General features: G+C 43.4%; 2 protein-coding genes across 2 annotated transcripts in view; both read left to right on the top strand.

Annotated features, from left to right (window-relative positions):
- Window positions 1-23,922, top strand: part of LOC141224330 (uncharacterized) — a 34,232-nt gene extending 10,310 nt beyond the window's left edge. Inside the window, exons 2-12 of the mRNA XM_073666908.1 lie at window positions 10,095-10,234; window positions 10,364-10,543; window positions 10,626-10,749; window positions 10,832-10,929; window positions 11,128-11,218; window positions 16,655-16,788; window positions 16,918-17,097; window positions 17,181-17,304; window positions 17,388-17,485; window positions 17,684-17,774; window positions 21,079-23,922. Of these exons, the coding sequence (XP_073523009.1) occupies window positions 10,157-10,234; window positions 10,364-10,543; window positions 10,626-10,749; window positions 10,832-10,929; window positions 11,128-11,218; window positions 16,655-16,788; window positions 16,918-17,097; window positions 17,181-17,304; window positions 17,388-17,485; window positions 17,684-17,774; window positions 21,079-22,598 (2,718 nt within the window). The 5' untranslated portion in view covers window positions 10,095-10,156 and the 3' untranslated portion in view covers window positions 22,599-23,922. The remainder of the gene's footprint in view (window positions 1-10,094; window positions 10,235-10,363; window positions 10,544-10,625; window positions 10,750-10,831; window positions 10,930-11,127; window positions 11,219-16,654; window positions 16,789-16,917; window positions 17,098-17,180; window positions 17,305-17,387; window positions 17,486-17,683; window positions 17,775-21,078) is intronic.
- LOC141224344 (uncharacterized) overlaps window positions 1-24,573 on the top strand; it is an 859,055-nt gene that overhangs the window by 412,081 nt on the left and 422,401 nt on the right. The gene's annotated exons all lie outside the window — the stretch shown is intronic.

Raw genomic sequence — 24,573 nt, 5'->3', positions numbered from 1 at the left:
TTCCGCCTCCACGAGCTTAAAAGGCCATATTTCAAGTGCAAAGAGCTGCAGTATAGTATTGCAGCCTGTGGGTGGATGGGTGGGTGGCTGCCTGCATACTTGCGCTTGCATTCCAAGGAATGGGGTAGGGACAACTGAACGCTGCAGTGGGACAAGGATGTGGACGGTGATTGTTGCAAGTCTGCAACGACAGGTGCATGGTGGGAGGCATCTTCGCATGCGCCAAGGATCACTTATGATGGGCACACTTTTAGGCAGTGACCTGGGAGTCAGAGATGCTTCCAGAGGTCTTCCCCATGCTGTTCCCATGACTTTTCAGCACTGTATGCATGTGTCTGATGATGTGTCACACACCACATGGCCGGATAAGGTTGTAAAATGTTAAAATGACATTTCCTTGGTGAATGCATTTGTCTTGGTTGAAAGCAATGCAAAAGTGCAAAAAACGCATCAAAAACGCTACGTGTGAACATAGCCCAAGGTGTGGAGAAGTATTTTTGGTTTTGGTTATTTATTTTGCCTTCTATACAAGTCATTACCCTGGAAAGGATGTTCCTTAACATATTTCCCAGGAAAATCCATTTTGGTTTTGTTTTTGTATGTTTTATTGTGAGTCTGTAAAAGTGGCGTAATACTCTGACAACGTTGTTGACAGCAGTGACCTGGGAGTCAGAAATGCTTCCAGGGGTCTTCCCCATGCTGTCCCCATGTCATTTCAGCACTGTTCTCATCGATTTGGGCAATTTTTAGGCCCTCTGCAGACCGCTGGGGGGAGCCGCCTGAAAAATGCTCGAGTTTCCCATAGACTTACATTGGGCTCGTTGCTCGGGTCCAGCACCCGAGTATTCCAATTTGCTCGACCCGAGCAACAAGTACCCGAGCATTTTAGTGCTAAGTACAAACCCAATTAGCTCTCGCAGGCGAAGTGGCTTGCATTTGACTCCCATAAGTGTTATGTTTGTGACATCAGCCTTGTCTGCCCGGAGAGGCAGAAGATGAACACCACACCTGAGGCCCCAAGGCCTACTGCAGCCATTCTTTTTGTGGGTGGGGCGGTTGGCAGGGTCCAGGAGAACTTACAACCAGTTACTGTGGGCAACACAGTTACTGTTGGCCTTAAGGATACTGGCGCAGAACGTACTCTCATCCCCCATCCTTCATCCGCCCTTAGTTTGTGTTAATAGAAGAACTCATTCCTGGGAAGATCCTGACTGTCACTGGGTTTGGGGGTGTTCGCCGTTGGCCCGAGTATTCCTGGACTTGGGTGCGGGGAGGGGGTTAAGGGAAGTGGGGGTATCGGAGAATCTCCCCACTAATGTGCTATTGGGAACCGATCTGGGACAGTTGGTTGCTTGATACATTCCTGACAACCCTCCCAGATCTGATATGTCATATAATGTCAATGTGATGTATAATAAAAGTGTGTATTGTTGTAAAGGGGAACTCGGCCTCCTCACTCAGCGGAGTGATGCTGCTGAGGATTCCCTAAAGCGAGCCAACATAAGTACTATGGGCAAGAGGAGCGGGCATGGACACCAGGAAGCAGGTCGTCCCATGTAGGTGACCAATGTCACGCCATATAGTGACATGGTCAGTGGTAGCTGCCCCATGACTAGCACGGCTCCAGAGGTAATGAGAAAGGATTGGAGAGAAACAAAAGAATTAGAGGGAAAGTGGTCCCATGCCGCCAACCGGTGTCACGACAAACTGTGACATGGCTGGGCGTAGCTCCCCCCCTAGGGAGCACTTCTCCCAAGGTAACAATGACAGGTGGAGAGGTAGGCCCCATAACCGGGCAAGGTAAAAGGAAGGTGTGTCCTTCTGTCTGTCAGGAGTATGGGAGGAAGATACCCATAGCCTGTCAGAGGTGTGTGGAAAATGTATCCCGAACCGGTCAGGGGGATCGGAAAGCTGGATTCCCAGTCGGTCAGAGTTGTGGGCGAGTTGGGTCCACGGCTTGTCGGATCAGCCGGAAGGGTGGGCCAGGAAATGAGCTTAAGGGGCGATCTGTAAATCAGCCCCTACGCCACTTCAAAGAGGGGGAGATGTCATGGAAGTATTAATAAAATATTAACAATTTCCCCCAAACCCCTCTTCACCCCTCCTTCTCTATAGTATTTGTCAGAGGAGAGGAGCTAACAATCCACCATCTGTCTGTACTCAAATTATCACCCACAGCAGAAGTAGCTAGGAGAAATGGTAGCACAAAAGGTGCTACAAACCCAATTAGCACTCGCAGTCGAAGTGGCCTGTAAGCAGATGCTAGTACTGAGAGAGGTGGCAAACCCAATTAACAGAGACTTGTGATAAATGTACATCTAGCCAAGGAAGATTAGTTCCCGGGGATTCAACAGAGCTCTGCAGCTGGACCGGAGCCGACACAAAATATGGAATAACTAAGGTTCCATACTTTCGATAATAATGGGGCCCATATTTTTAGTGACAGGGTCAGCTAAGGAACAATATGCTTATTTTTCCAGTGCTGTAAGCCCCTCCGGGGAGCTGTGGCTCAAAAGTAACAACTTAACAGACCGCAGCTATATCGTGTGTGGTCTCTAACGGAAGGTAAATTCATAACGAAAAAAAATGGTATCACTTTCGGGCCTCTACAATCAACCAGCGATAAGTTATCACAAAAGCCAGATATTTTAATAAAAATGTGAATGCTAGAACCCAGCCCATGCAATGTCAGCACAGGTGGTGTGTGGGCAGGTTTCACCCTTTGGCATAAAATAATCCACTGAGGATGGATTTGTATTCATTGCCGGGGGGGTATAGAGAGAGACTATATGCAACGGATCACGATCGATAACGTTCAAATCAAAGTGGGCCGCCTCCCCCTCCAGATATATTGAATCGTCTCTGCGGGCTTATAGTAAGTTTCTTCCTTCATCCCTATTATTTTGTGTAACTGCATATGTATTGTATTGTCTCCTTTTGTAAAATCTCTGTCTATTTTTCCTAACCACTGCCTCCCTTTTGGATTAAATATAAAATGTAATAGTCCTGTTTCTTTTGTTCTGTAATCGTTCCCTCCCCCGAAGCCATACCTACCAGAATTCAGACGTCTGACCAGGCCTGTAATATATTTCAAATCTGGCCGGTGGTGTAATCGTAATTGGGCTATCGTGAATCTGGCAGTAACCGTACGGGGCGTAGACACATATTCCATACGTTGGAATCCGGAGGTGTGACGCCATACGCTTTCTGCTCGCTTGCCGATAGCGACGTAGCGTACTGTTCAGGTTTGCCCATCTCAACTGATGGGCAAGTAAAGCTCTAATAAAACGCAACAATATTGTCAGCTGTGAGAATCAGCTGACACCTGGCGGCGATCGCCCCGCACAGAAGCTGCGATCACATTGTGCGGAATAGTAAGTACCTGGTCCATGAGGCCCAGGGCACAGGGACGTACTATTACTGACAATGTCAGTAATGGGTTGATGCAAAGGCCTGGCTTCTCAGTGCAGGTTTCATAATGGTAAATTGTGTCTTTTCGGATTCCTCTCTTTGAACACACTATGCAGCGTTTTTGTGATCTTCCTTTCTTTGCTGTTTGGGAAGCCTCTCCTGGAAAATTTTGACCTGGGACGATATGGGCACTATCATTTCAGAAGAACTGGGACCCTCACCTTCCTGAGTGCCAAACATTAGGGCCTTGATGACTACCTCCTGAAACTGAAGGAAGGTCCCCGTATTGCCTGCAGGTCGAAACAACACAAAAGCATCGTACAGTGCCATCTGTACAATGTGCTCGGCCAATTTTTCGCACCATACTTTAGCTTTTCACATGGCACAATATGATTAAAGGACCTGATCTGAGAGTTCTATGTACTTATTTTAATCCAAGATACAATCTGGCTTTGGGACTTGTGTTGTGGTACCTCGGACAGTGACAAGGGAAGTGTTGTCTCAGTTTATGGTGGTCAAAATAAGGACACCCCTATTCTCCTTATATTTGACCATCAGCATGTTGTCACTGCATTGGGCTCTGCTTTCTCTCTTTCTCATCAGAACTACGGACTGAAAAAACGATCGAAAAAATCGCACGTGACTCTGACATTGCTCCACACATGATGTTGAAGCCGCGGGTCACCCTGACTACCATGACGCGGCATGCGTCGTTTCTGGTCACCAACACGGCGTGATTGGTGAACTTAACTTTAACTAGATTTTCCCTCCATTTGTGCACTGTTCCCCTGACGAAGGTTCCGCCGAAACGTGAGTTGGGGTGGACATGCGCCCACCCAGGGAGTCCATCACCCGCAGCCATATCACAATAGTGTGATCACCATTTTGCCTCTAGACCACAGTACAACAGGTATACACTATCCCTATTTAATTATTTTTCCTATTATATCATCAGTAGTCTTTTTGACATTGTTGGATTGGCCAGTGGTGTACTAACGTGATTGTGTGCTGAAGGGGAGTGTGGTAATAGCATTTAATTATTATTATTATTGCATCATTTATTCCATGGCGCTTTACATGTGAAAGGGGTATACATAGCAAAAACAATAACAATAATTTTGAACAATAAAAGTCAGCAACTGGTACAGGAGGAAAGAGGACCTTCCCGCGAGGGCTCACAACCTACAAGGGATGGGTGAGGATACAGTAGGTGAGGGTAGAGCTGGTCGTGCAGCTTTATGGTGGAGCGGTGGTTACTGCAGGTTGTACGCTTGTCGGAAGAGGTAGGTCTTCAGGTTCCTTTTGAAAGTTTCCAGGGTAGGCGAGAGTCTGATATGTTGGGGTAGAGAGTTCCAGAGTAGGGGGGATGCATGGGAGAAATCTTGTATGCGATAGTGGGAAGAGGAGATAACAGGGAAGTAGAGAAGGAGATCTTGTGAGGATCAGAGGTTGTGTGTAAGTAAGAGGAGACTAGGTCACAGATGTATGAAGGGGTGGATGGCTTTTCATTCCATGGTTAGGGTTTTCAACTATAGTCTCTGGGTAATGAGGGGCCAGTGAAGGGATTAACATAGAGGAGAGACCGGGGAATAGCAGGGAGGACAGGTGGATTAGTTGGGCAGCAGAGTTTAGGATAGATTGGAGGGGTGCGAGAGTGGTCAGTGGGGCGCTAGAAACTGGATAAGGCGCTGGAAAAGGATAAAACAAACCTCTTTATTGAAGTTCTAATGCCCACAACGCGTTTCTGCAGCGATCTGCTGCCTTCATTAGGTGGAGTTATGGAAAAATGGCAGAAACAGGCACTTTTATATATAAAGCAAAGGAACTCAATGGGAGGTACCAAGGGAAAATTTGGTACTTAACCCCTTAATCACCATTCAAAAAGACAATTACAATTTAATAACAAAGAGGACTTAAAAAACGGGTCAATAACTACACATTATAAACTTACTATGAAGATACAAGATGCAGACATTAACGGCAATGCTTTAAAAATACATACATGTAAAAATGCATATATAAATGAGGGTAAATAAGCATATTACATAAAAATTGGTGAGGCATATCCTGAGTATACACCTCAACCAGTTTTTATCCCAAGAAAATATATATATTAATATTAATAACTCATCTGCACACATTATCAATCGCTAAATTCAAACCTTCCGGATATAATGTACCCAATTTAAAAATCCAAAAATTCTCTTTCTTCATAAGATAATTAAGCCGATTTGTTACATTATCAGGGACTTGTTCTAAAATCGTGAGTTTCAAGCTACTGAGATCTCTCTGGTGGGCAGTCAGAAAGTGCTTGGAAACACTATGCTGCACATACCCATTCTTAATATTAGAACGATGTTTATTGAGGCGGGCCTGCATTCTTTGTATGGTTCGGCTCACATATTGCAAACCACATCCACACTGCAACAAGTAGACCACATAGTCAGAATGACAGTCCACTTTACAGGTGATGGAGAATTGTTCACCAGTGGTTTGCGAGCAGAAGGATACTGCCCCATGATTAATGGTACTACAGCATAAACAACCAGGAGATCTGCAAGCAAAACAACCTACTCCTTCTTGCCTTTGCCTCCCATATCTCCGTACTGAAGCTGCAGATTTCAATGTCGTGTTACTGGGCGATATAAAGGACCGTAAATTCTGATTCTTCCTATAAACAATCCTGGGTTTACATGGCAAATGCTTGGACAAAAGCGGATCCCCCATCAGGACGCACCAATAACGACTTAATAGTTTCTGTATGTACACTCTAGATTTATTGAAAGTAGTCACTAAACTCCAATCTTTATATCCTGTATTCGCATGCTCACAGTTAGGGCCAGAATTTCGAGCCAAACATGATTCCTGACTGAGCGGCTTAATTCTTTTCTGTGCATCCCTAATCAATTTCTTAGGATACCCCTTCGTCAAGAATCTTTTTTCAAGGACATCAGCCTCCTTTTCAAAATCTTCATCCTGCGTACAATTTTTCCATATGCGCCAATACTGGCCATACGGAATGTTCTTAATCCACCTTGGAAGATGGCCACTGTCAAATCTGAGGTAGCTATTCACATCCACGGTTTTGAAATGGGTGGATGTGAGAACCTTCCCCAAATCATCCAATTTCAAAACTAAGTCAAGAAATTGTATGGAGTCACTTGACATGGATACAGTGAACTTAACAGAGCAGGAGGTTGCAGTAGTCGAGACGGGAGATGATGAGTGCGTGCACTAGTGTTTTTGCAGATTTGTGGTTGAGGAATGTGTGTATCCGGTAAATTGTTTTGAGTTGGAGTCGGCCGGAAGTGGAAAGGGCTTGGGTATGTGGTTTAAAGGAGAGATTAGAGTCCAGGGTTACCCCAAGGCAGTGAGCTTGCGGGACTGGGGAGAGGGAGCAGCCATTGACTATGATGGATAGGTCAGATGAGGGGGTTGAGTGAGATGGTGGAAAGATGATGAATTCAGTTTTATCCATGTTTAGTCTTAGAACTCTATTAGAGAAGAAGGATGAAATAGCGGTCAGACATTGTGGGATTCTGGTTAGTAAGGAGCTGATATCAGGTCCAGAGACGTAGATTTGTGTGTCATCAGCATTGAGATGATACTGAAAGCCGTGGGACTCTTTCCCAGGCCGAAGGTGTAGATGGAGAGGAGCAGGGGTCCTAGAACTGAACCTCAGGAGACACCGACAGATAGGAGGCGAGATGAGGAGGTGGTGTGTGAGTGGGAGACACTGAATGTCCGGTCTGTTAGGTATAAATAGCTCCAAGATAGGGCCAAGTCTGTGATGCCAATACATGAGAGAGTTTGTAGTAAAAGGGAATGGTCCACTGTGTCAAAGGCTGATGACAGGTCCAGGAGGAGGAAGACAGAGTAGTGTCGCTTCGATTTGGCAGTTAGTAGGTCTTTGGTGACTTTAGTGAGGGCAGTTTCATTGGATTGATGAGGTCTTAAGCCAGATTGTAAGCGGTCAAAGAGGGAACAGGAGGAGAGGTGGGAAGACAGTTCAGAATGGACGTGTTGTTCCTGTAGTTTTGAGGCTTAGGGGAGAAGTGATATGGGGCAATAGCTAGTCAGAGAGGATAGGTCAAGGGAGGGCTTTTTGAGGATGGGTGTGATCGAGACATGTTTGAAACATGAGGGGAAGACACCAGTTTTGAAAGGTTGAAAAGGTGGGTTAGGGTTGGGATGGAGACTGTGGTGAGGTTAGGGATGAGGTGCGACGGATTGGGTCAAGTTCGCAGGTGGTGATGTGTGATTTGGAGAGTAAAGAGGAAACTTGATCGTCCGTAATGGTGGAGAAGCTGGTTTTGGAGGAGGAGGGTTGAGTAGATGTGAAAAGGGGCTGTGGGGACTTTAAGCAAAAGCTTTGTCTGATGGTGTCAATCTTCTGCTTGAAGGATGAGGCAAAGTCTTTGGCTGAGATGAGAGGAGAGGGAGGAGGCACTGGGGGATGGAGGAGAGAATTGAAAGTGTTGAATAGCTGCTTAGGGTTGTGAGACGGAGAGAGGATATGAGAGCTGCGAAGTAGGTTTGTTTTGCTGCTGGAAGTAGGGACTTGAAAGAATTGAGGGACTATTTGAATGCGATGAAATGCTCGTTGGAGTGGGACCTTTTCCATCTCTGCTCAGCAACCCTGGATGCCCTTCGTAGTTCTTTAGTCAGGTTGGTGTGCCAGGGTTGCCTGTTGAGCTGTGGTATGTGTGAGGGGGTAAGGAGAAAACCTACTCCTCTACCATGCTTGCCATTGGAGAGGGGTGTGTGAGAAAGATGGAAACCACCGTACGAAAGTGCAGCTGGAGAAACCGTGTCAGAGGGGTTGAGCCACGTTTCAGTGATGCCGAGGAAGGAAAGTTTGTTGGTAATGAAAAGATCATGGATGTAGGAACGTTTGTTGCAAATGGAGCGAGCGTTGATGTTTATAATTATCTGTACTATACAAATATTTCCTGTGTGATCTCTGGGTAATACGCACATCCTTTTTTCATGTGCATGTCACAATCCCTGTTGCCATTTCCAATTACCTGTATTATATAGATTTTAAACATGCCTTAATAAAGGCTTTATCTCTTATATGATACTCTGTCACTTGGGATTTTTTCGATCGTCTTTTTTTCAGTCCATGGTTCTGATTTTTTCTAGCGATTTTTGTCCCCTTACTCTGTAGTCTGCAAGTGCACCTAATCAGAGGATTTTTACTGTACAATAATTATTATGAAGCACCTATACTGGTTGAGTAGTTTAATTATTTCTCCCTTTCTCAGCAGTTGCCCAATTAGCGGCTTAGGGAGGCCTTTCTGATTTTTTTCGCTCGGTGCCGCATGCAACTGCACCTCTGACAGAGAGGGTCTTGAAGAGTGGAATGCTGGTGTAAAAGTTATCAATGTAAAGGTGATAACCCTTATCCAGCAGTGGGTGCAGCAGTTGCCACACAATTTTCCCACTTGTTAATTTGGGTGTAATTTAGTTAATTTGGGCGTTCTTTCCTTCGTAGACCCTAAATCTGTGGCGTTCCCTGAGGTACTCTCGCACAGCTTGTACAGTTTAATTCTGTACCTTGCCCTCTTACTGGGCAGGTATTGTTGGAATTTTAACATCCCTTTGAAATAAACCAGAGATTCATCTATAGAGATGTCCCTTTGGGGGTTGTACGCCTCTGCAAATTTTCTGCTGAAGTACTGGCCGAATTTTGTATAGACGATCAAAGTTAGGATCATCTCAGGGAGGACACAGTGCATTATCACTATAAGGCCACGGCCGCATTATCAGTATTTGGTCAGTATTCGGTCAGTATTTTTTCTAAGGAGTGGGAGCCAAAACCAGGAGTGGGTGATAAATGCAGAATTGGTGACTTGTTTCTATTAGACCTTTTCTCTGATTGTCCCTCACCTGGTTTTGGCTCCCACTCCTGAGAAAAAATACTGACCGAATACTGATAGTGGGGCTGTGGCCTAATGCAAACATTTTTTTCATAGTCAAACAGAATACCGGTGTGTTGTAGAGAATATCAGTACTCCAGTATTGCCGAATCTGTGGTTTTCTAACTTTGTCCATATGCAGCACCATGCTTCAAAATGTCCTCATCTCTGCTGCATTTACAGGGGTCCACCTGGCGTATGCTGACGTGGGATTTTGGGTAAAAAATTGATGGGTATACAAATTTGTCTGGGCCACCATAAGATTTACTATTTCCTCTCTGAAAAAGTATTTGAAAAATTCAATTTCAGTGAGGCGTGTAACATCAAATTGGATTCCTGAGCTTCCGATGAAATCCAGAATAACAGGCGGATCATTTTCGGGGGGTACAGGCTATATGAGATCAATTGCAGTAGGGGTTGCCTAAGGGGGTCCTAAGGCGCCTTGTTGGGGGTCCATCCTCACTAGATGAGGCGGAATAGAGGAATGTGGGATCCATTACTGATTCCAGTGTCGGTAAGTGAGGTGAGAATTAGCGTTATGGACGATGAGTCTATGAGAAACGTATTCAGCTATAGACTCCGAGGAAGAAACTGCTTGTTATCTGTGGCCTAAAATATATAGGTTTTATTAGTTGATGTATAGAAGAAAACTAAATACTTTAAAATAATAAATCTCATATGTTTCCCTTATTATCTGCTGTAATTGTATTATTGCACAAGATTTTTATGATGTTACATCGGCTCATCATCTTCTCTCTACAGTGTCGGATCCTCTCAGTGGAGATATTCTATATAAGAGAATTTTCCTGATTTGCCTATCAAAGATGGATATGGGCAGAGTCAAGATGGCGGAGAGGATATTACACCTCACCCTAGAGATCCTCTTCCGGCTTACCAGAGAGGTGAGAGATTCTGATGACGTCACATTACTTCATTCTTATCTATGGGAATAACAGATGGACAGAACTGGAGAGGTGAGGACTCTGGAAATGTCTGTAGTGAGATTTATTAATTTGTCTCTCCATAACCAGGATTACATAGTAGTGAAGAAGACCTCTAGTGAGCGCTGTCAGGACAATGGGCTTAGAGGTCTTCCCCATCCCTCAGACACAATCACGAGATCTCTATCTAACCCCCTGATACATGAGGACATCAATGACCAGAAGATCCTAGAACTCACCTACAAGATGATTGAGCTGCTGACTGGAGAGGTGACACTGCTGGGAATGCTGGGACATTATACAGTAACACTATGAAGGATTGGAGAGATGACGGTATCATTGTATGTGTCAGGTTCCTATAAGGTGTCAGGATGTCGCTGTCTATTTCTCCATGGAGGAGTGGGAGTATTTAGAAGGACACAAAGATCTGTGCAAGGATGTCATGATGGAGGTTCCCCAGCCCCTCACATCACCAGGTAATAGACAGGACTAATACACCTGGCCTATAATTATCTGTATGTAAAAAATTAATTCAGTCCCTGTATGTGTTTCCTCCAGATCTATCCAGTAAGAGGAAAACACTAGAGAGATGTCCCCGTCCTCTTCTTCCACGGGACTGTAAACAAGAAATTCCCAATGTTCCTCAGGATCATCAGGTAGATGGAGAGAAGGTGTCATGAGATTTCCCCTATGATGGGTAGACGGCTGCGAAGGTCTTGTGTTCAGTCTCGTTTTATCCACCTGTATTATATGGTTTATACTTGTGTAATGAGAACAGTGTAGATGGCAGGATTATAGCTGATCATAGATGTGACTTTTCCATCTGTCTGTGACTTTTACAATATTTGTTTCAGAGTAAAGATCTGATCTATACTAATACTCCAGAGACATATGTTAGGGGTGATGAGCGGTGTAAAGAGGAGATTCCTACATATGACTACCCAGGTGAGTAGTAACCACTAAATGCTGAGAAGTCACAGATTCTTCTCAGTCACCGGCTGTGGCTGCTTTATTGACGGTGTAGTCTGGCCATATCACAATCGTGTGGTCACCATTTTGCCTCTAGACTACAGTACAACAGGTATACACTATCCCCATATAATTATTTTTCCTACTATATCATCAGTAGTCTTTTTGCCATTGTTGGATTAGTCAGTGGTGTACTAACGTGATTGTATGCTGAAGGGGAGTGTGGTAATAGGATTTAATTATTACTTATTATTATAGCGCCATTTATTCCATGGCGCTTTACATGTGAAAGGGGTATACATAGCAAAAACAATTACAATAATTTTGAAGAATACAAGTCAGCGACTGGTACAGGAGGAAAGAGGACCCTGCCCGCGAGGGCTCACAACCTACAAGGGATGGGTGAGGATACAGTAGGTGAGGGTAGAGCCGGTCGTGCAGCGGTATGGTGGAGCGGTGGTTACTGCAGGTTGTACGCTTGTCGGAAGAGGTAGGTCTTCAGGTTACTTTTGAAATATTCCAGGGTAGGCGAGAGTCTGATATGTTGGGGTAGAGAGTTCCAGAGTAGGGGGGTATGCATGGGAGAAATCTTGTATGCGATTGAGGTAAGAGGAAATAAGAGGGAAGTAGAGAAGGAGATCTTGTGAGGATCGGAGGTTATGTGCAGGTAAGTACCGGGAGACTAGGTCACAAATGTCTGGAGGAGACAAGTTGTGGATGTTTTTTTATGCCATGGTTAGGGTTTTCAACTGGAGTCTCTGGGCAATGGGGGCCATTGAAGGGATTGACTGAGAAGAGAGGCTAGGGAATAGCGGGGGGGGGTGGATTAGTCGGGCAGCAGAGTTTAGGATAGATTGGAGGGGTGCGAGAGTGTTAGAGGGTAGGCCACAGAGCAGGAGGTTGCAGTAGTTGAGGCAGGAGATGATGAGTGCGTGCACTAGTGTTTTTGCAGATTCGTGGTTGAGGAATATGCGGATCCGGGAGATATTGTTGGAGTCGGCAGGAAGTGGAAAGGGCTTGGATATGTGGTTTAAAGGAGAGATTAGAGTCCAGGGTTACCCTGAGGCAGCGATTTTGCGGGACTGGGGAGAGTGGGCAGCCATTGACGTTGATAGATTGGTCAGAGGGTGGGGTTGAGTGAGATGGAGTAAAGATGATGAATTCAGTTTTATCCGTGTTAAGTCTTAGAAATCTATCAGAGAAGAAGGATGAAATAGCGCACAGACATTGTGGGATTCTGGTTAGTAAGGAGGTGATATCAGGTCCAGAGAGATAGATCTATGTGTCATCAGCATAGAGATGATACTGGAAACCATGGGACTCTATGAGCTGTCCCAGGCCGAAGGTGTAGATGGAGAAGAGCAGGGGCCCTAGAACTGAACCTCAGGAGACACCGACAGATAGGAGGCGAGATGAGGAGGTGGTGTGTGAGTGGGAGACACTGAATGTCCGGTCTGTTAGGTATAAAGAGCTCCAAGATAGGGCCAAGTCTGTGGTGCCAAGACATGAGAGAGTCTGTAGTAAAAGGGAATGGTCCACTGTGTCAAAGGCTGATGACAGGTCCAGGAGGAGGAGGACAGAGTAGTGTCGCTTCGATTTGGCAGTTAGTAGGTGACTTTGGTGACTTCAGTGAGGGCAGTTTCAGTGGAGTGATGCGGTCTTAAGCCAGATTGTAAGCGGTCAAAGAGGAAGCGGGAGGAGAGGTGGGAGGACAGTTCAGAATGGACGTTTTGTTCCAGTCGTTTTTAGGAATAGAAGAGAAATAATATGGGGCAATAGCTAGTCAGAGAGGATAGGTCAAGGGAGGGCTTTTTGAGGATGGGTGTGATCGAGATATGTTTCAAACATGAGGGGAAGACTCCAGTTCTGACAGGTTGAAAAGGTGGGTTAGAGTTGGGATGGAGACTGTGGTGAGGTTAGGGATGAGGTAGGATGGATTCAGTCAAATTCGCAGGTGGTGATGTGTGATTTGGAGAGTAAAGAGGAAACTTGATCGTCCGTAATGGTGGAGAAGCTGGTTTTGGAGGAGGAGGGTTGAGTAGATATGAGGAGTGGCTGTGGGGACTTTAGGCAAAAGTTTTGTCTGATGGTGTCAATCTTCTGCTTGAAGAATGAGGCAAAGTGTTCGGCTGATACGAGAGGAGATGGAGGAGGCTCTGGGGGACGGAGGAGAGAATTGAAAGTGTTGAATAGCTGTTTAGGGTTGTGAGACAGGGAGGATATAAGAGCTGAGAAGTAGGTTTGTTTTGCTGCAGGAAGTGGGGACTTGAAAGAATTGAGGGACTATTTGAATGATGAAATGCTCGTTGGAGTGGGACCTTTTCCATTTCCGCTCAGCAGCCCTGGAGGCCCTTCATAGTTCTCTAGTCAGGTTGGTGTGCCAGGGTTGCCTTTTGAGTGTGCAAGCTGTGGTATGTGTGAGGGGGGCGACCGACGAAAGCTGCAGCTGTTGTAGTGTTATATAAAGTGGCAGCAGCATCTGCATCGTGTAATGAACTTATGTCTGTAAGAGGGAGGAGGGATTTAGAGAGTGAGTGTAGGTCAAGGTGTTTGAGATTTCTGCGAGAGTGTGCAAGTTTGTGGAGTAAGGATTGTCATCTGGAGAGGAGAGGGAAGAGAATGTAAGTAGGTTGTGATCAGACAGGGGGAGAGTTGAGTTAGAGAAGTTAGATAGGAAACAGAGGTGGGGGAAGATGAGTGCAGTGTGTGGCCATCTTTGTGAGTGGGTGCAGAAGACCATTGGGCAAAGCCGAAGGAGGAAGTGAGGGATAGAATCTTAGAGGCTGATGAGTGGGAAGTGTCAATGGAGATGTTGAAGTCACCCATGATGATAGTGGGGATGTCAGCGGAAAGGAAAAGAAGGAGCCAGGTGGTGAAGTGGCTGAAGAAAGTGGTGGCTTGTCCTGGGGGGCGGTAAATGACAGCCAGTTAGAGGTGCAGGGGGAGTAGATGCGCACAGAATGCACCTCAAAAGGGGGGAGAGCATCGGAGGGTGGCAGTGGGATTTGATTGAAAGAGCGGTTATCTGACCGGAGTAAACCTACTCCTCCACCATGCTTGGTGTTAGAGCGGGGTGTGTGAGAAAGATGGAATCCACCGTACGAAAGTGATGCCAAGGAAGGAAAGTTTGTTAGTAATGAAAAGATCATGGATGTAGGAACGTTTGTTGCAGACGGAGCAAGCGTTCCATAGAGCTCCTGTTAGTGGGACTGGGGAAGCGGGGGCTGGGCGGATGGATATAAGATTTCAAAGGTTGTGAGAGTTTTTGACAGATAGTTGATAGGAGGCGGAAGTGACTGTGGGTATGTGCTGAGGAGAGGGCCAGGATTTGGAGAGATATCGCTGGCAGTCAGAAGGAGCAGGGAAAGTGTTAGCAGGTGGGAGCAGGAGAGGACCTGAGGTGGATGTCTGTGTTTGGAGACACAGGAGTAAATATTGAGAAATGGTTCCGAGGAGGAGGTGACATGAATGGGGAGGATGGAGGGAGAGATGAAGAGTTCATTACTTGGTGTAGAGATTAGGGGGGTTAGTAGAAAGTGGAGGACTATAGGGGAGAGAGTGAAAACAAACAGAAACATTGTTTACTTTGCCTGGGCATCCAGTTTCTTTCGGTTACCTTCAGGTTCAATTCAGGTCTAATTCTTCAAAATACTGGTCCGCTAACAAACATACCGAGTTAGGCAACATAGGAGAGGTAAGATATGTCACACACATGGAAAGTTGGGTGCCGTATCTGCAAGAAGAATGGACAAATGGACATGCTGATTAGAGTGTGATGATCATAGCTGACAAGATGCAAACTGTATACATAGTATTAAATTCAGGTCTAATTCTTAAATAGGCCACACTTGTATGATTTCACACTTGGTGAATTCACCCCTGGTGAATTCACCCTTGGTCGACTAACATTTTGATGGTTATAATTATCTGTACTATACAATTATTTCCTGTGTGATCTCTGGGTAATACGCACATCCTTTTTTCATGTGCATGTCACAATCCCTGTCACCATTTCCAATTACCTGTATTATATTGATTTTAAACATGCCTTAATAAAGGCTTTATCTCTTATATGATACTCTGTCACTTGGGATTTTTTCGATCGTCTTTTTTTCAGTCCATGGTTCTGATGTTTTTTAGCGATTTTTGTCCCCTTACTCTGTAGTCTGCAAGTGCACCTAATCAGAGTTTTTTTCACTGTACAGTAATTATTATGAAGCACCTATACTGGTTGAGTAGCTTAATTATTTCTCCCTTTCTCAGCAGTTGCCCAATTAGCAACTTAGGGAGGCCTCCCTCATTTTTTTCGCAAAGTTCAGCATGAAACTGTACCTCTGACAGAGAGGGTCTTGAAGATTGGAATGCTGGTGTAAAAGTTATCAATGTAGAGGTGATAACCCTTATCCAGCTGTGGGTGCAGCAGTTCCTACACAATTTTCCCACTTGTTAATTTGGGTGTAATTTGGTTAATCTGGGTGTCCTTCCCTTCTTAGACCCTAAATCTGTGGGTGTACCCTGAGGTACTCTCGCACAGCTTATACAGTTTAATTCCATACATACCCCTCTTTCTGGGCTGGTATTGTCGGAATTTTAACTTCCCTTTGAAATGAACCAGAGATTAATTTATAGAGATGTTCCTTTGGGGGTTGTACGCCTCTGCAAATGTTCTGCTGAAGTGGTCAACTACTGGCCGAATTTTGTATAGACGATCAAAGTTAGCATCGTCTCAGGGAGGACACAGTGCATTATCACTATAAGCCACGGCACTATCAGTATTTTGTCAGTATTTTTTCTCAGGAGTGTGAGCCAAAACCAGGAGTGGGTGATCAATGCAGAATTAGTGACCTTTTCTCTGATTGTTCCTCACTTGGTTTTGGGTGAGAAAAAAATGGGTAAAAATTGATGGGCATAAAAATTTGTCTGGGCCACCATAAGATTTACTATTTCGTCTCTGAAAAAGAATTTGAAAAAGTCAATTTCAGTGAGGCGTGTGACATCAAATTGGATTCCTGAGCGTCCGATGAAATCCAGAAATAACAGACTGATTATTTTTAGGGGTGTAGGCCATATGGGATCAATTGCAGTAGGGGTTGCCTAGGTCTTAAGGTGCCTTGTTGGGGTTCCTTCCTCACTAGATGAGGAGGAATGTGGAATCCATTACTGATTCCAGTGTCGGTAAATGAGATGAGAATTAGTGTCATGGAGGATGAGTCTATGAGAAACGTATTCAGCTGCACACACCGAGGAAGAAACTGTATGTGGCCTAAAATACATAGGTTTTATTAGTTGATGTATAGAAGAAAACGCAATACCTTTAAAATAATAAATCTCATGTTTCCCTTATTATCTGCAGTAATTTTATTATTACACAGGATTTTTATGATATATCGGCTCATCATCTTCTCTCTACAGTATTGGATCCTCTCAGTGGATATCTTCTATATAAGAGAAATTTCCTGATTTACCCATCAAAGATGGACAGAGACAAGATGGTAGAGAAAATATTACACCTCACCCTAGAGATCCTCTTCCGGCTTACTGGAGAGGTGAGAGATTCTGATGACGTCACATTACATCATTCTTATCTATGGGAATAACAGATGGACAGAACTGGAGAGGTGAGGACTCTGGAAATGTCTGTAGTGAGATTTATTAATGTGTCTCTCCATAACCAGGATTACTCAGTAGTGAAGAAGACCTCTAGTGAGTGCTGTCAGGACCCTTTGTCTGAGGGATGGGAAAAACCCCTGAGCCCAATCACGAGATCTTTATCTAACCCCCTGATACATGAGGACATCAATGACCAGAAGATCCTAGAACTCGCCTACAAGATGATTGAGCTGCTGACTGGAGAGGTGACACTGCTGGGAATGCTGGGACATTATACAGTATCGCTATGAAAGGATCGAGGGGATGACGGTATCATTGTATGTGTCAGGTTCCTATAAGGTGTCAGGATGTCGCCGTCTTTTTCTCCATGGAGGAGTGGGAGTATTTAGAAGGACACAAAGATTTGTACAAGGACATCATGATGGAGGTTCCCCAGCCCCTCACATCACCAGGTAATAGACAGGACTAAATACACACGGCCTATAATTATCTGTATGTAAAGAATGAATCCAGTCCCTGTATGTGTTTCCTCCAGATCTATCCAGTAAGAGGACAACACCAGAGAGATGTCCCCGTCCTCTTCTTCCACAGGACTGTAAACAAGAAGATCCCAATGTTCCTCAGGATCATCAGGTAGATGGAGAGAAGGTGTCATGAGATCTCCCCTATGATATGTAGACGGCTGTGAAGGTCTTGTGCTCAGTCTTGTTTTATCAACCAGTATTATATGTTTTATACTTGTGTATTGAGAACGGTGGAGATGACAGGATTAGAGCTGATCATAGATGTGATTTCTCCATCTCTCTGTGACTTTTGAAATATTTGTTTCAGAGTAAAGATCTGATCCATATTAATACTACAGAGACATATCTGAGGGGTGATAAGCGGTATAAGGAGGATATTCCTACATATGACTACCCAGGTGAGTAGTAATTACTAAATGCAGAAAAGTCACAGATTCTTCTCAGTCACCGGCTGTGGCTGCTTTATCAACGGTGTTGTCCGTCTGTATCATAATTGCGTGATCACCATTTTGCCTCTGGACCACAAGATTCTCCTCCACCCAAAACTGTTCAAATGACTTTGGGCATTGAAAGCCCTTTTCAATAGATCTTACAAGGTGGAAGTACCGCCTACCCTCTGGGCTTAGAATAAAATATTATGATGGACCACTAAGAGAAAGCGGAGGGTAATGATGCTGTTGCTTTCCTAGATCCCTGATATCTTATTGGATGAATCTACCTTCTCTCCCTTCTGTGCTGCTGTATGTGCTCATATGGTTCATACAAGACCAGGTCCAGTCTTTCTGACCAAACTTCACTTTTATGATCTACAACATTAAATGTGCAGTGAGGCCCAGTGTGAATTTCTGTACAATAACAACAGAGTTTCCCTTTATCCTGACTTTTCAATTTCTTTTAAAACTGACTAACTTCAAACAGGATTGCGATAAACTACATAAAATACATTACACCTGTGCCATGATATATCTCTAAGCTAAATTTAAAACACCTCAGCTCTGCACTAATATAAAAAGTTAAAGATAAAAGCACAATACACAAATGCCCAAAAGTAAATGGATAAATCGCAAAGTGCATAAAAGTAATGATAAATAATAAAGGGTATTTAGTTAACCCTTATATGCACTAATGCTTATTAGAATACAAAGAAAAAACCTGGGGTCTGAACTGAAACGTAAATTGATGTGCATGCAAAATGTAAATGCATGTTCACATAAAGCCATTAGACAGAAAAAAACAAAGACAAAAGCATAATACACAAATACCCAAAAGTAAATAAATCGCAAAGTGCATAAAAGTAATGATAACTAAATACCCTTTATTATTTAACATAAATTTTGATCAAAATAATGTAAAAGCCATTTTAAAGAGTAAAAAGACTCCCAGGTTTTTTCTTTGTAGTCTAATGTTCATTAATGCATATAAGGGTGTGGCCGCCATTTTTCTGAGCTGGAAGGTTCATTCTGCCTCTCAGGTTCATGCTTCTACTAAGGGTTCAGTCTCTCAGCCCTTATCCATATGTATGTCACTTGACAAATTGTAATGTTTTAATATTAGAGTTAGGACTGTTCCATAAGGGTTGCCATGATGTTGCGGGATGGCTTTTACATTATTTTGATCAAAATTTATGTTAACTAAATACCCTTTATTATTTAGCATTACTTTTATGCACTTTGCAATTTATCGATTTACTTTTGGGTATTTGTGTATTGTGCTTTTGTCTTTGTTTTTTCTGTCTAATGGCCTTATGTGAATTTGCATTTACATTTTGCATGCACACCAATTTACGTTTCAGTTCAGACTCCCAGGTTTTTACTAATATAAAAAGTTCACCTTAAATGTCTAATATTTCTTCTTGAAACTCATCTGACAGAAAATATTGTCCCTTATGATCATTTAGAATGCCAAGAACCACCGAGCCCCATACTCTAATTACAACAGAGAGGTTTCACCACTAGTTACTCATTTTTTACTGATGAAGACTGTTGAGTTTGATCATTTCAGTAGATGTTGTTGTCTATACTCACAGTTTTTGACTACAGTAGTTAGTGCCCAAAATACTCTGATTTAACCACTTTCTGCAGACAGCCTTATGAGGCCCTATTCTTCAAATCTGACGTGTGTCACTTTGTGGTGATATCCTTTGTGAAGAATTCCAAAGTTAATAAGAAACAAATGGACCTTTCTAATTATTTTCCAACTTCTCTTGAATCCAACAATACCCTGTATACAGTTGTATCCTACTATCTGGGCACATGGCAGGTTAAGAGGAGAAGGAGCGACATTTAGCTATTTGAATGCAGATCTTGCTGGAATAGTTGGCAGACACAATGTATTGGGGTCACTGTTCATGGTCACCTGGCAGCTCAAAAGATGGCTACCACAAACAGGCTTGGCGCTATCTACCTTGTTTTCCAGATCTCAAGTATTGCCTTAACCCTGATCCTTTAACCCCTCTACATGGATCTGGCGTTACACAGAGACCCCTAGGCTTGGACCACAGTGTTACCTGCTGTTCTGTGGTGTGAGATTAGAAGAAGAATAGTCAGGTAGCCGGGTCAGAACCAGGAGGTCAGAGAAAATACAAAATCAGAAGACACAAAAGTAGTCAGTAAACGGGCTGAGGTCAGAACAGAAGCAAATACATAATCCGGGAGCTGAGCACAGAGGACTGAACCAGAGGAGAACAAGGCTGTACCTGGCAGCTTCCGGCAATATGCTTCCAGCTTTAGTAGGGTGTGGAGCTTTCCAATTGGCTGAAGCAGGGAGCAGATTACTCCAGCTGGACAGCACACACACCCATACTGCCAGACTGAATGGTACTACTGGTCCCAGGCACCCTAATCTTAGTGGCTGGACAGAGCCTGCGCCGCCCAGAGCTTCTGGTTCTGACGTCTCCTCCATCTGACTGGTGACAGAAATACATACGTCCCAGAGGAGATGGGACACATCATTTGCAGAAGCCCTAATATGACAAAATGTCATAAAACCAGAGCAGTAGAAATCCCCATAAAGGGACTCCATTTTGGAAATTATAACCTTCAGTGAAATAATCTATAGGAGTAGTGACTATTGATTCCACAGGCAATTTCCGGAAATTAGCACTCAGTGGATGATGTAGAGTGAAAATTGCAAATATGCCATTATACTCCCCAATACATAGTGCCCAGATTGTGCTTCAGGAGACACACACCGTAAAATAAGTGGGTTCTTCTCACTATAGTAATGCCAAATACATGGATGCTAAATGTGGTTTGGGCGCACTGCAAGGCTCAGAAACGAGGGGGCGATCTGACTATGAGAGAGCGGATATTGCTGGATTGGTTTATGGAAGCCATGTTGCTTTTCAAGAATATTTGAGCCACTAATAATATGGAAACCTCTGTTTTTCCATTGATGGACCTGAGTGGGAGCTTTTTTGTGAGATGAGTAGAAGTTTTTATTGGTATTATTTTTGCCTACATAACATTGTTTGTTGGCCTTTTATTCCATATTTTGGAGGCAGAATTAACAAACAGTTGAACACCACGCTCCACTGGTTCATCCTATGAGGTTTTCTATTAGACTGTGAACTGTTATTGTCTTGGTGAAGAATTCAGTATTTTTACATAACTTGCCATTTTTACTGATAGTTTAAGTAGAAATGTACAAAAATATAAATTTCAAGGATATTTTATTCATAAAAATTTGTTTTATTCTTGGCAGATGACTGTACCCGGAGATCAGAGGGACAGCTGACATCTTCAATTTTTAAATCCCATGATCTTGAGATCCCACAGGATACAATTGAAGTGAATGCCATTACTCCAGATATCCCATCATCCCTTCAAAGTAAAGATCTGTCATCTGATCATTTGAAACAGGTCCTGTCTTCTGATTCATTACCAACTACTGAGGAAAATCAATGTCACAAAATAAGCATTAAAACACGAACTGCTCCTAAATCAAAGAAGCCATTTTCACATTCAGAATATGGAAATAGTTTTTCCCTTGAAAAGTCTTTTCTTAAACATCAAAGCATTCACACAGCAGAGAATAGATTTTTTTGTTCCAAGTGTGGAAAATGTTTTATCCAGAAATCTGATATTGTTAGTCACCAGAGAACTCACACAGGGGAGAAGCCATTTTCATGTTCAGAATGTGTGAAATGTTTTACAGAGAATTCAAGTCTTATCAAACATCAGAGAACTCACACAGGGCAGAAGCCATTTTCATGTTCAGAATGTGGAAAATGTTTTACTCAGAAATCATCTCTTGCTAAACATCTTCGGATGCACACAGGGGAGAAACCATTTTCATGTTCAGAATGTGGAAAGTGTTTTACAGAGAAATCATTTCTTGTTGAACATCTTCGGACGCACACAGGGGAGAAACCATTTTCATGTTCAGAATGTGGAAAATGTTTTACACAGAAATCAAGTTTTGTTATGCACCAAAGAACTCACACAGGGGAGAAGCCATTTTCATGTTTAGAATGTGGGAAATGTTTTAGCCAGAAATCAGATTTTGTTATACACCAGAGAACCCACACAGGGGAGAAGCCTTTTTCCTGCTCAGAATGTGGAAAATGTTTTAACCAGAAATCACAATTTGTTAGGCATCAGAGAACCCACACAGGGGAAAAGCCTTTTTCCTGTTCAGAATGTGGAAAATGTTTTAAGAGGAAATCAACTCTTTTTACACATCAAAGAACTCACACAGGGGTGAAGCCATTTTCTTGTTCAGAATGTGGGAAATGTTTTGTGAAGAAATCATCTTTACTTTGTCACCGGAGAACTCACACAGGGGAGAAACCATTTTCATGTTCAGAATGTGGAAAATGTTTTACACAGAAATCAAGTCTTATCAAACATCAGAGAACTCACACAGGGGAGGAACCATTTTCATGTTCAGAATGTGGGAAATATTTTACAGAGAAATCAAGTCTTATCAAACATCACAGAACTCACACAGGGGAAAAGCCTTTTTTCTGTTCAGAATGTGGAAAATGTTTTATGAGGAAATCAACTCTTTTTACACATCAAAGAACTCACACAGGGGTGAAGCCATTTTCATGTTCAGAATGCGGGAAATGTGTTGTGAAGAAATCATCTTTACTTTGTCACCGGAGAATTCACACAGGGGAGAAACCATTTTCATGTTCAGAATGTGAAAAATGTTTTACACAGAAATCAAGTCTTATCAAACATCAGAGAACTCACACAGGAGAGAAGCCATTTTCATGATCAGAATGTCGGAAATGTTTTACTCAGAAATCAAATTTTGTTAAGCACCAAAGAACTCACACAGGGGAGAAGCCTTTTAGATGTTCAGAATGCGGGAAATGTTTTGTCAAGAAATCATCTCTTCTTAGTCACCAGAGCAATCACTCAGGGGAGAAGCTTTTTTATATTCTTAATGTGGCAAATGTTTTACTTGTAAAGACACACTTTTAGCAAGAAAAAATCTTGCTAATAAGTGAGTGCGTCTTACAGACTGGTGGCAGCTTCCTCTGACAGAGGAGAACGCTGAGACAGTGTCCTTTCTGATCACTGAGAGAACTGTGCTCTCCTCCAGCCCCACACTTATCTAACGGAGCAAAGCAGGAGAGGAAGTTACCGGTATCTGCACAGAGGCTGCACGAGTGAGCAGCTGAAGAATCTTCCACCCGACGAGCTCAAGGACTTTTCTGATCATGTACAGTCATGGCCAAAAGTATTGAGAATGAGACAAATAGTAATTTTTCCAAAGTTTACTGCTTCATTTTTTGTAATGGCAATTTGCATATACTCCTGAATGTCAAAGAGTGATCAGCTTAACAGCAATTACTGTACTTGCAAAGTCAATATTTGCCCAGAAAATGAACTTTAACCCCCAAAACACATTTCAACATCATTGCAGTCCTGCCTTGAAAGGAGCAGCTAACATCGTTGATCCATTAACACAGGTGTGGGTGTTGATGAGGACAGGGCTGGCGAACAATCAGTCATGATTAAGTAAGAATGACATCACTGGACACTTTAAAAGGAGGCTGGTTCTTGGTATCATTGTTTCTCTTCAGTTAACCATGGCTATCTCTAAAGAAACACGTGCAGCCATCATTGCACTGCACAAAAATGGCCTAACAGGGAAGAGTATCGCAGCTACAAAGATTGCACCTCAGTCAACAATCTATCGCATCATCAAGAACTTCAAGGAGAGAGCTTCCATTGTTGTCAAAAAGGCTCCAGGGCGCCCAAGAAAGACCAGCAAGCGCCAGGACCGTATCTTAAAACTGTTTCAGCTGCGGGATCGGACTACCAGCAGTGCCGAGCTTGCTCAGGAATGGCAGCAGGCTGGTGTGAGTGCTTCTGCACGCACTGTGAGGCGGAGACTCTTTGAGCAAGGGCTGGTTTCAAGGAGGGCAGCAAAGAAGCCACTTCTCTCCAGAAAAAACATCAGGGACCGACTTATATTCTGCAAAAGGTACAGGGAGAGGACTGCTGAGGACTGGGGCAAAGTCATTTTCTCTGATGAATCCCCTTTTCGATTGTTTGGGACATCTGGAAAACAGCTTATTCGGAGAAGAAGAGGTGAGCACTACCACCAGTCTTGTCTCATGCCAACTGTAAAGCATCCTGAAACCATTCATGTGTGGGGTTGCTTCTCAGCCAAGGGAATCGGCTCACTCACAGTCTTTCCTAAAAACACAGCCATGAATAAAGAATGGTACCAGAATGTCCTCCTAGAGCAACTTCTCCCAACCGTCCAAGAGCAGTTTGGCGCCCAACAATGCCTTTTCCAGCATGATGGAGCACCTTGCCATAAAGCAAAGGTGATAACTAAATGGCTCATGGAACAAAACATAGAGATTTTGGGTCCATGGCCTGGAAACTCCCCAGATCTTAATCCCATTGAGAACTTGTGGTCAATCATCAAGAGACTGGTGGACAAACAAAAACCAACAAATTCTGGCAAAATGCAAGCATTGATTATGCAAGAATGGACTGCTATCAGTCAGGATTTGGTACAAAAGTTGATTGAGAGCATGCCAGGGAGAATTACAGAGGTCTTGAAGAAGAAGGGGCAACACTGCAAATATTGACTTGCTGCATTAACTCATTCTAACTGTCAATATAACCTATTGGTACTCATAATATGATTGCAATTATATTTCTGTATGTGATATAAACATCAGACAAACACTAATAAAAACCAGAGGCCAGCAGATCATGGGAAAAT

Source organism: Phyllobates terribilis, unplaced genomic scaffold (genome assembly GCF_046119375.1).
Source record: "Phyllobates terribilis strain yellow unplaced genomic scaffold, ASM4611937v1 Scaffold_391__1_contigs__length_1789467, whole genome shotgun sequence".
Classification (NCBI taxonomy): Eukaryota; Metazoa; Chordata; class Amphibia; order Anura; family Dendrobatidae; genus Phyllobates; species Phyllobates terribilis.
This window is presented reverse-complemented; position numbering and strand designations above follow the sequence as displayed.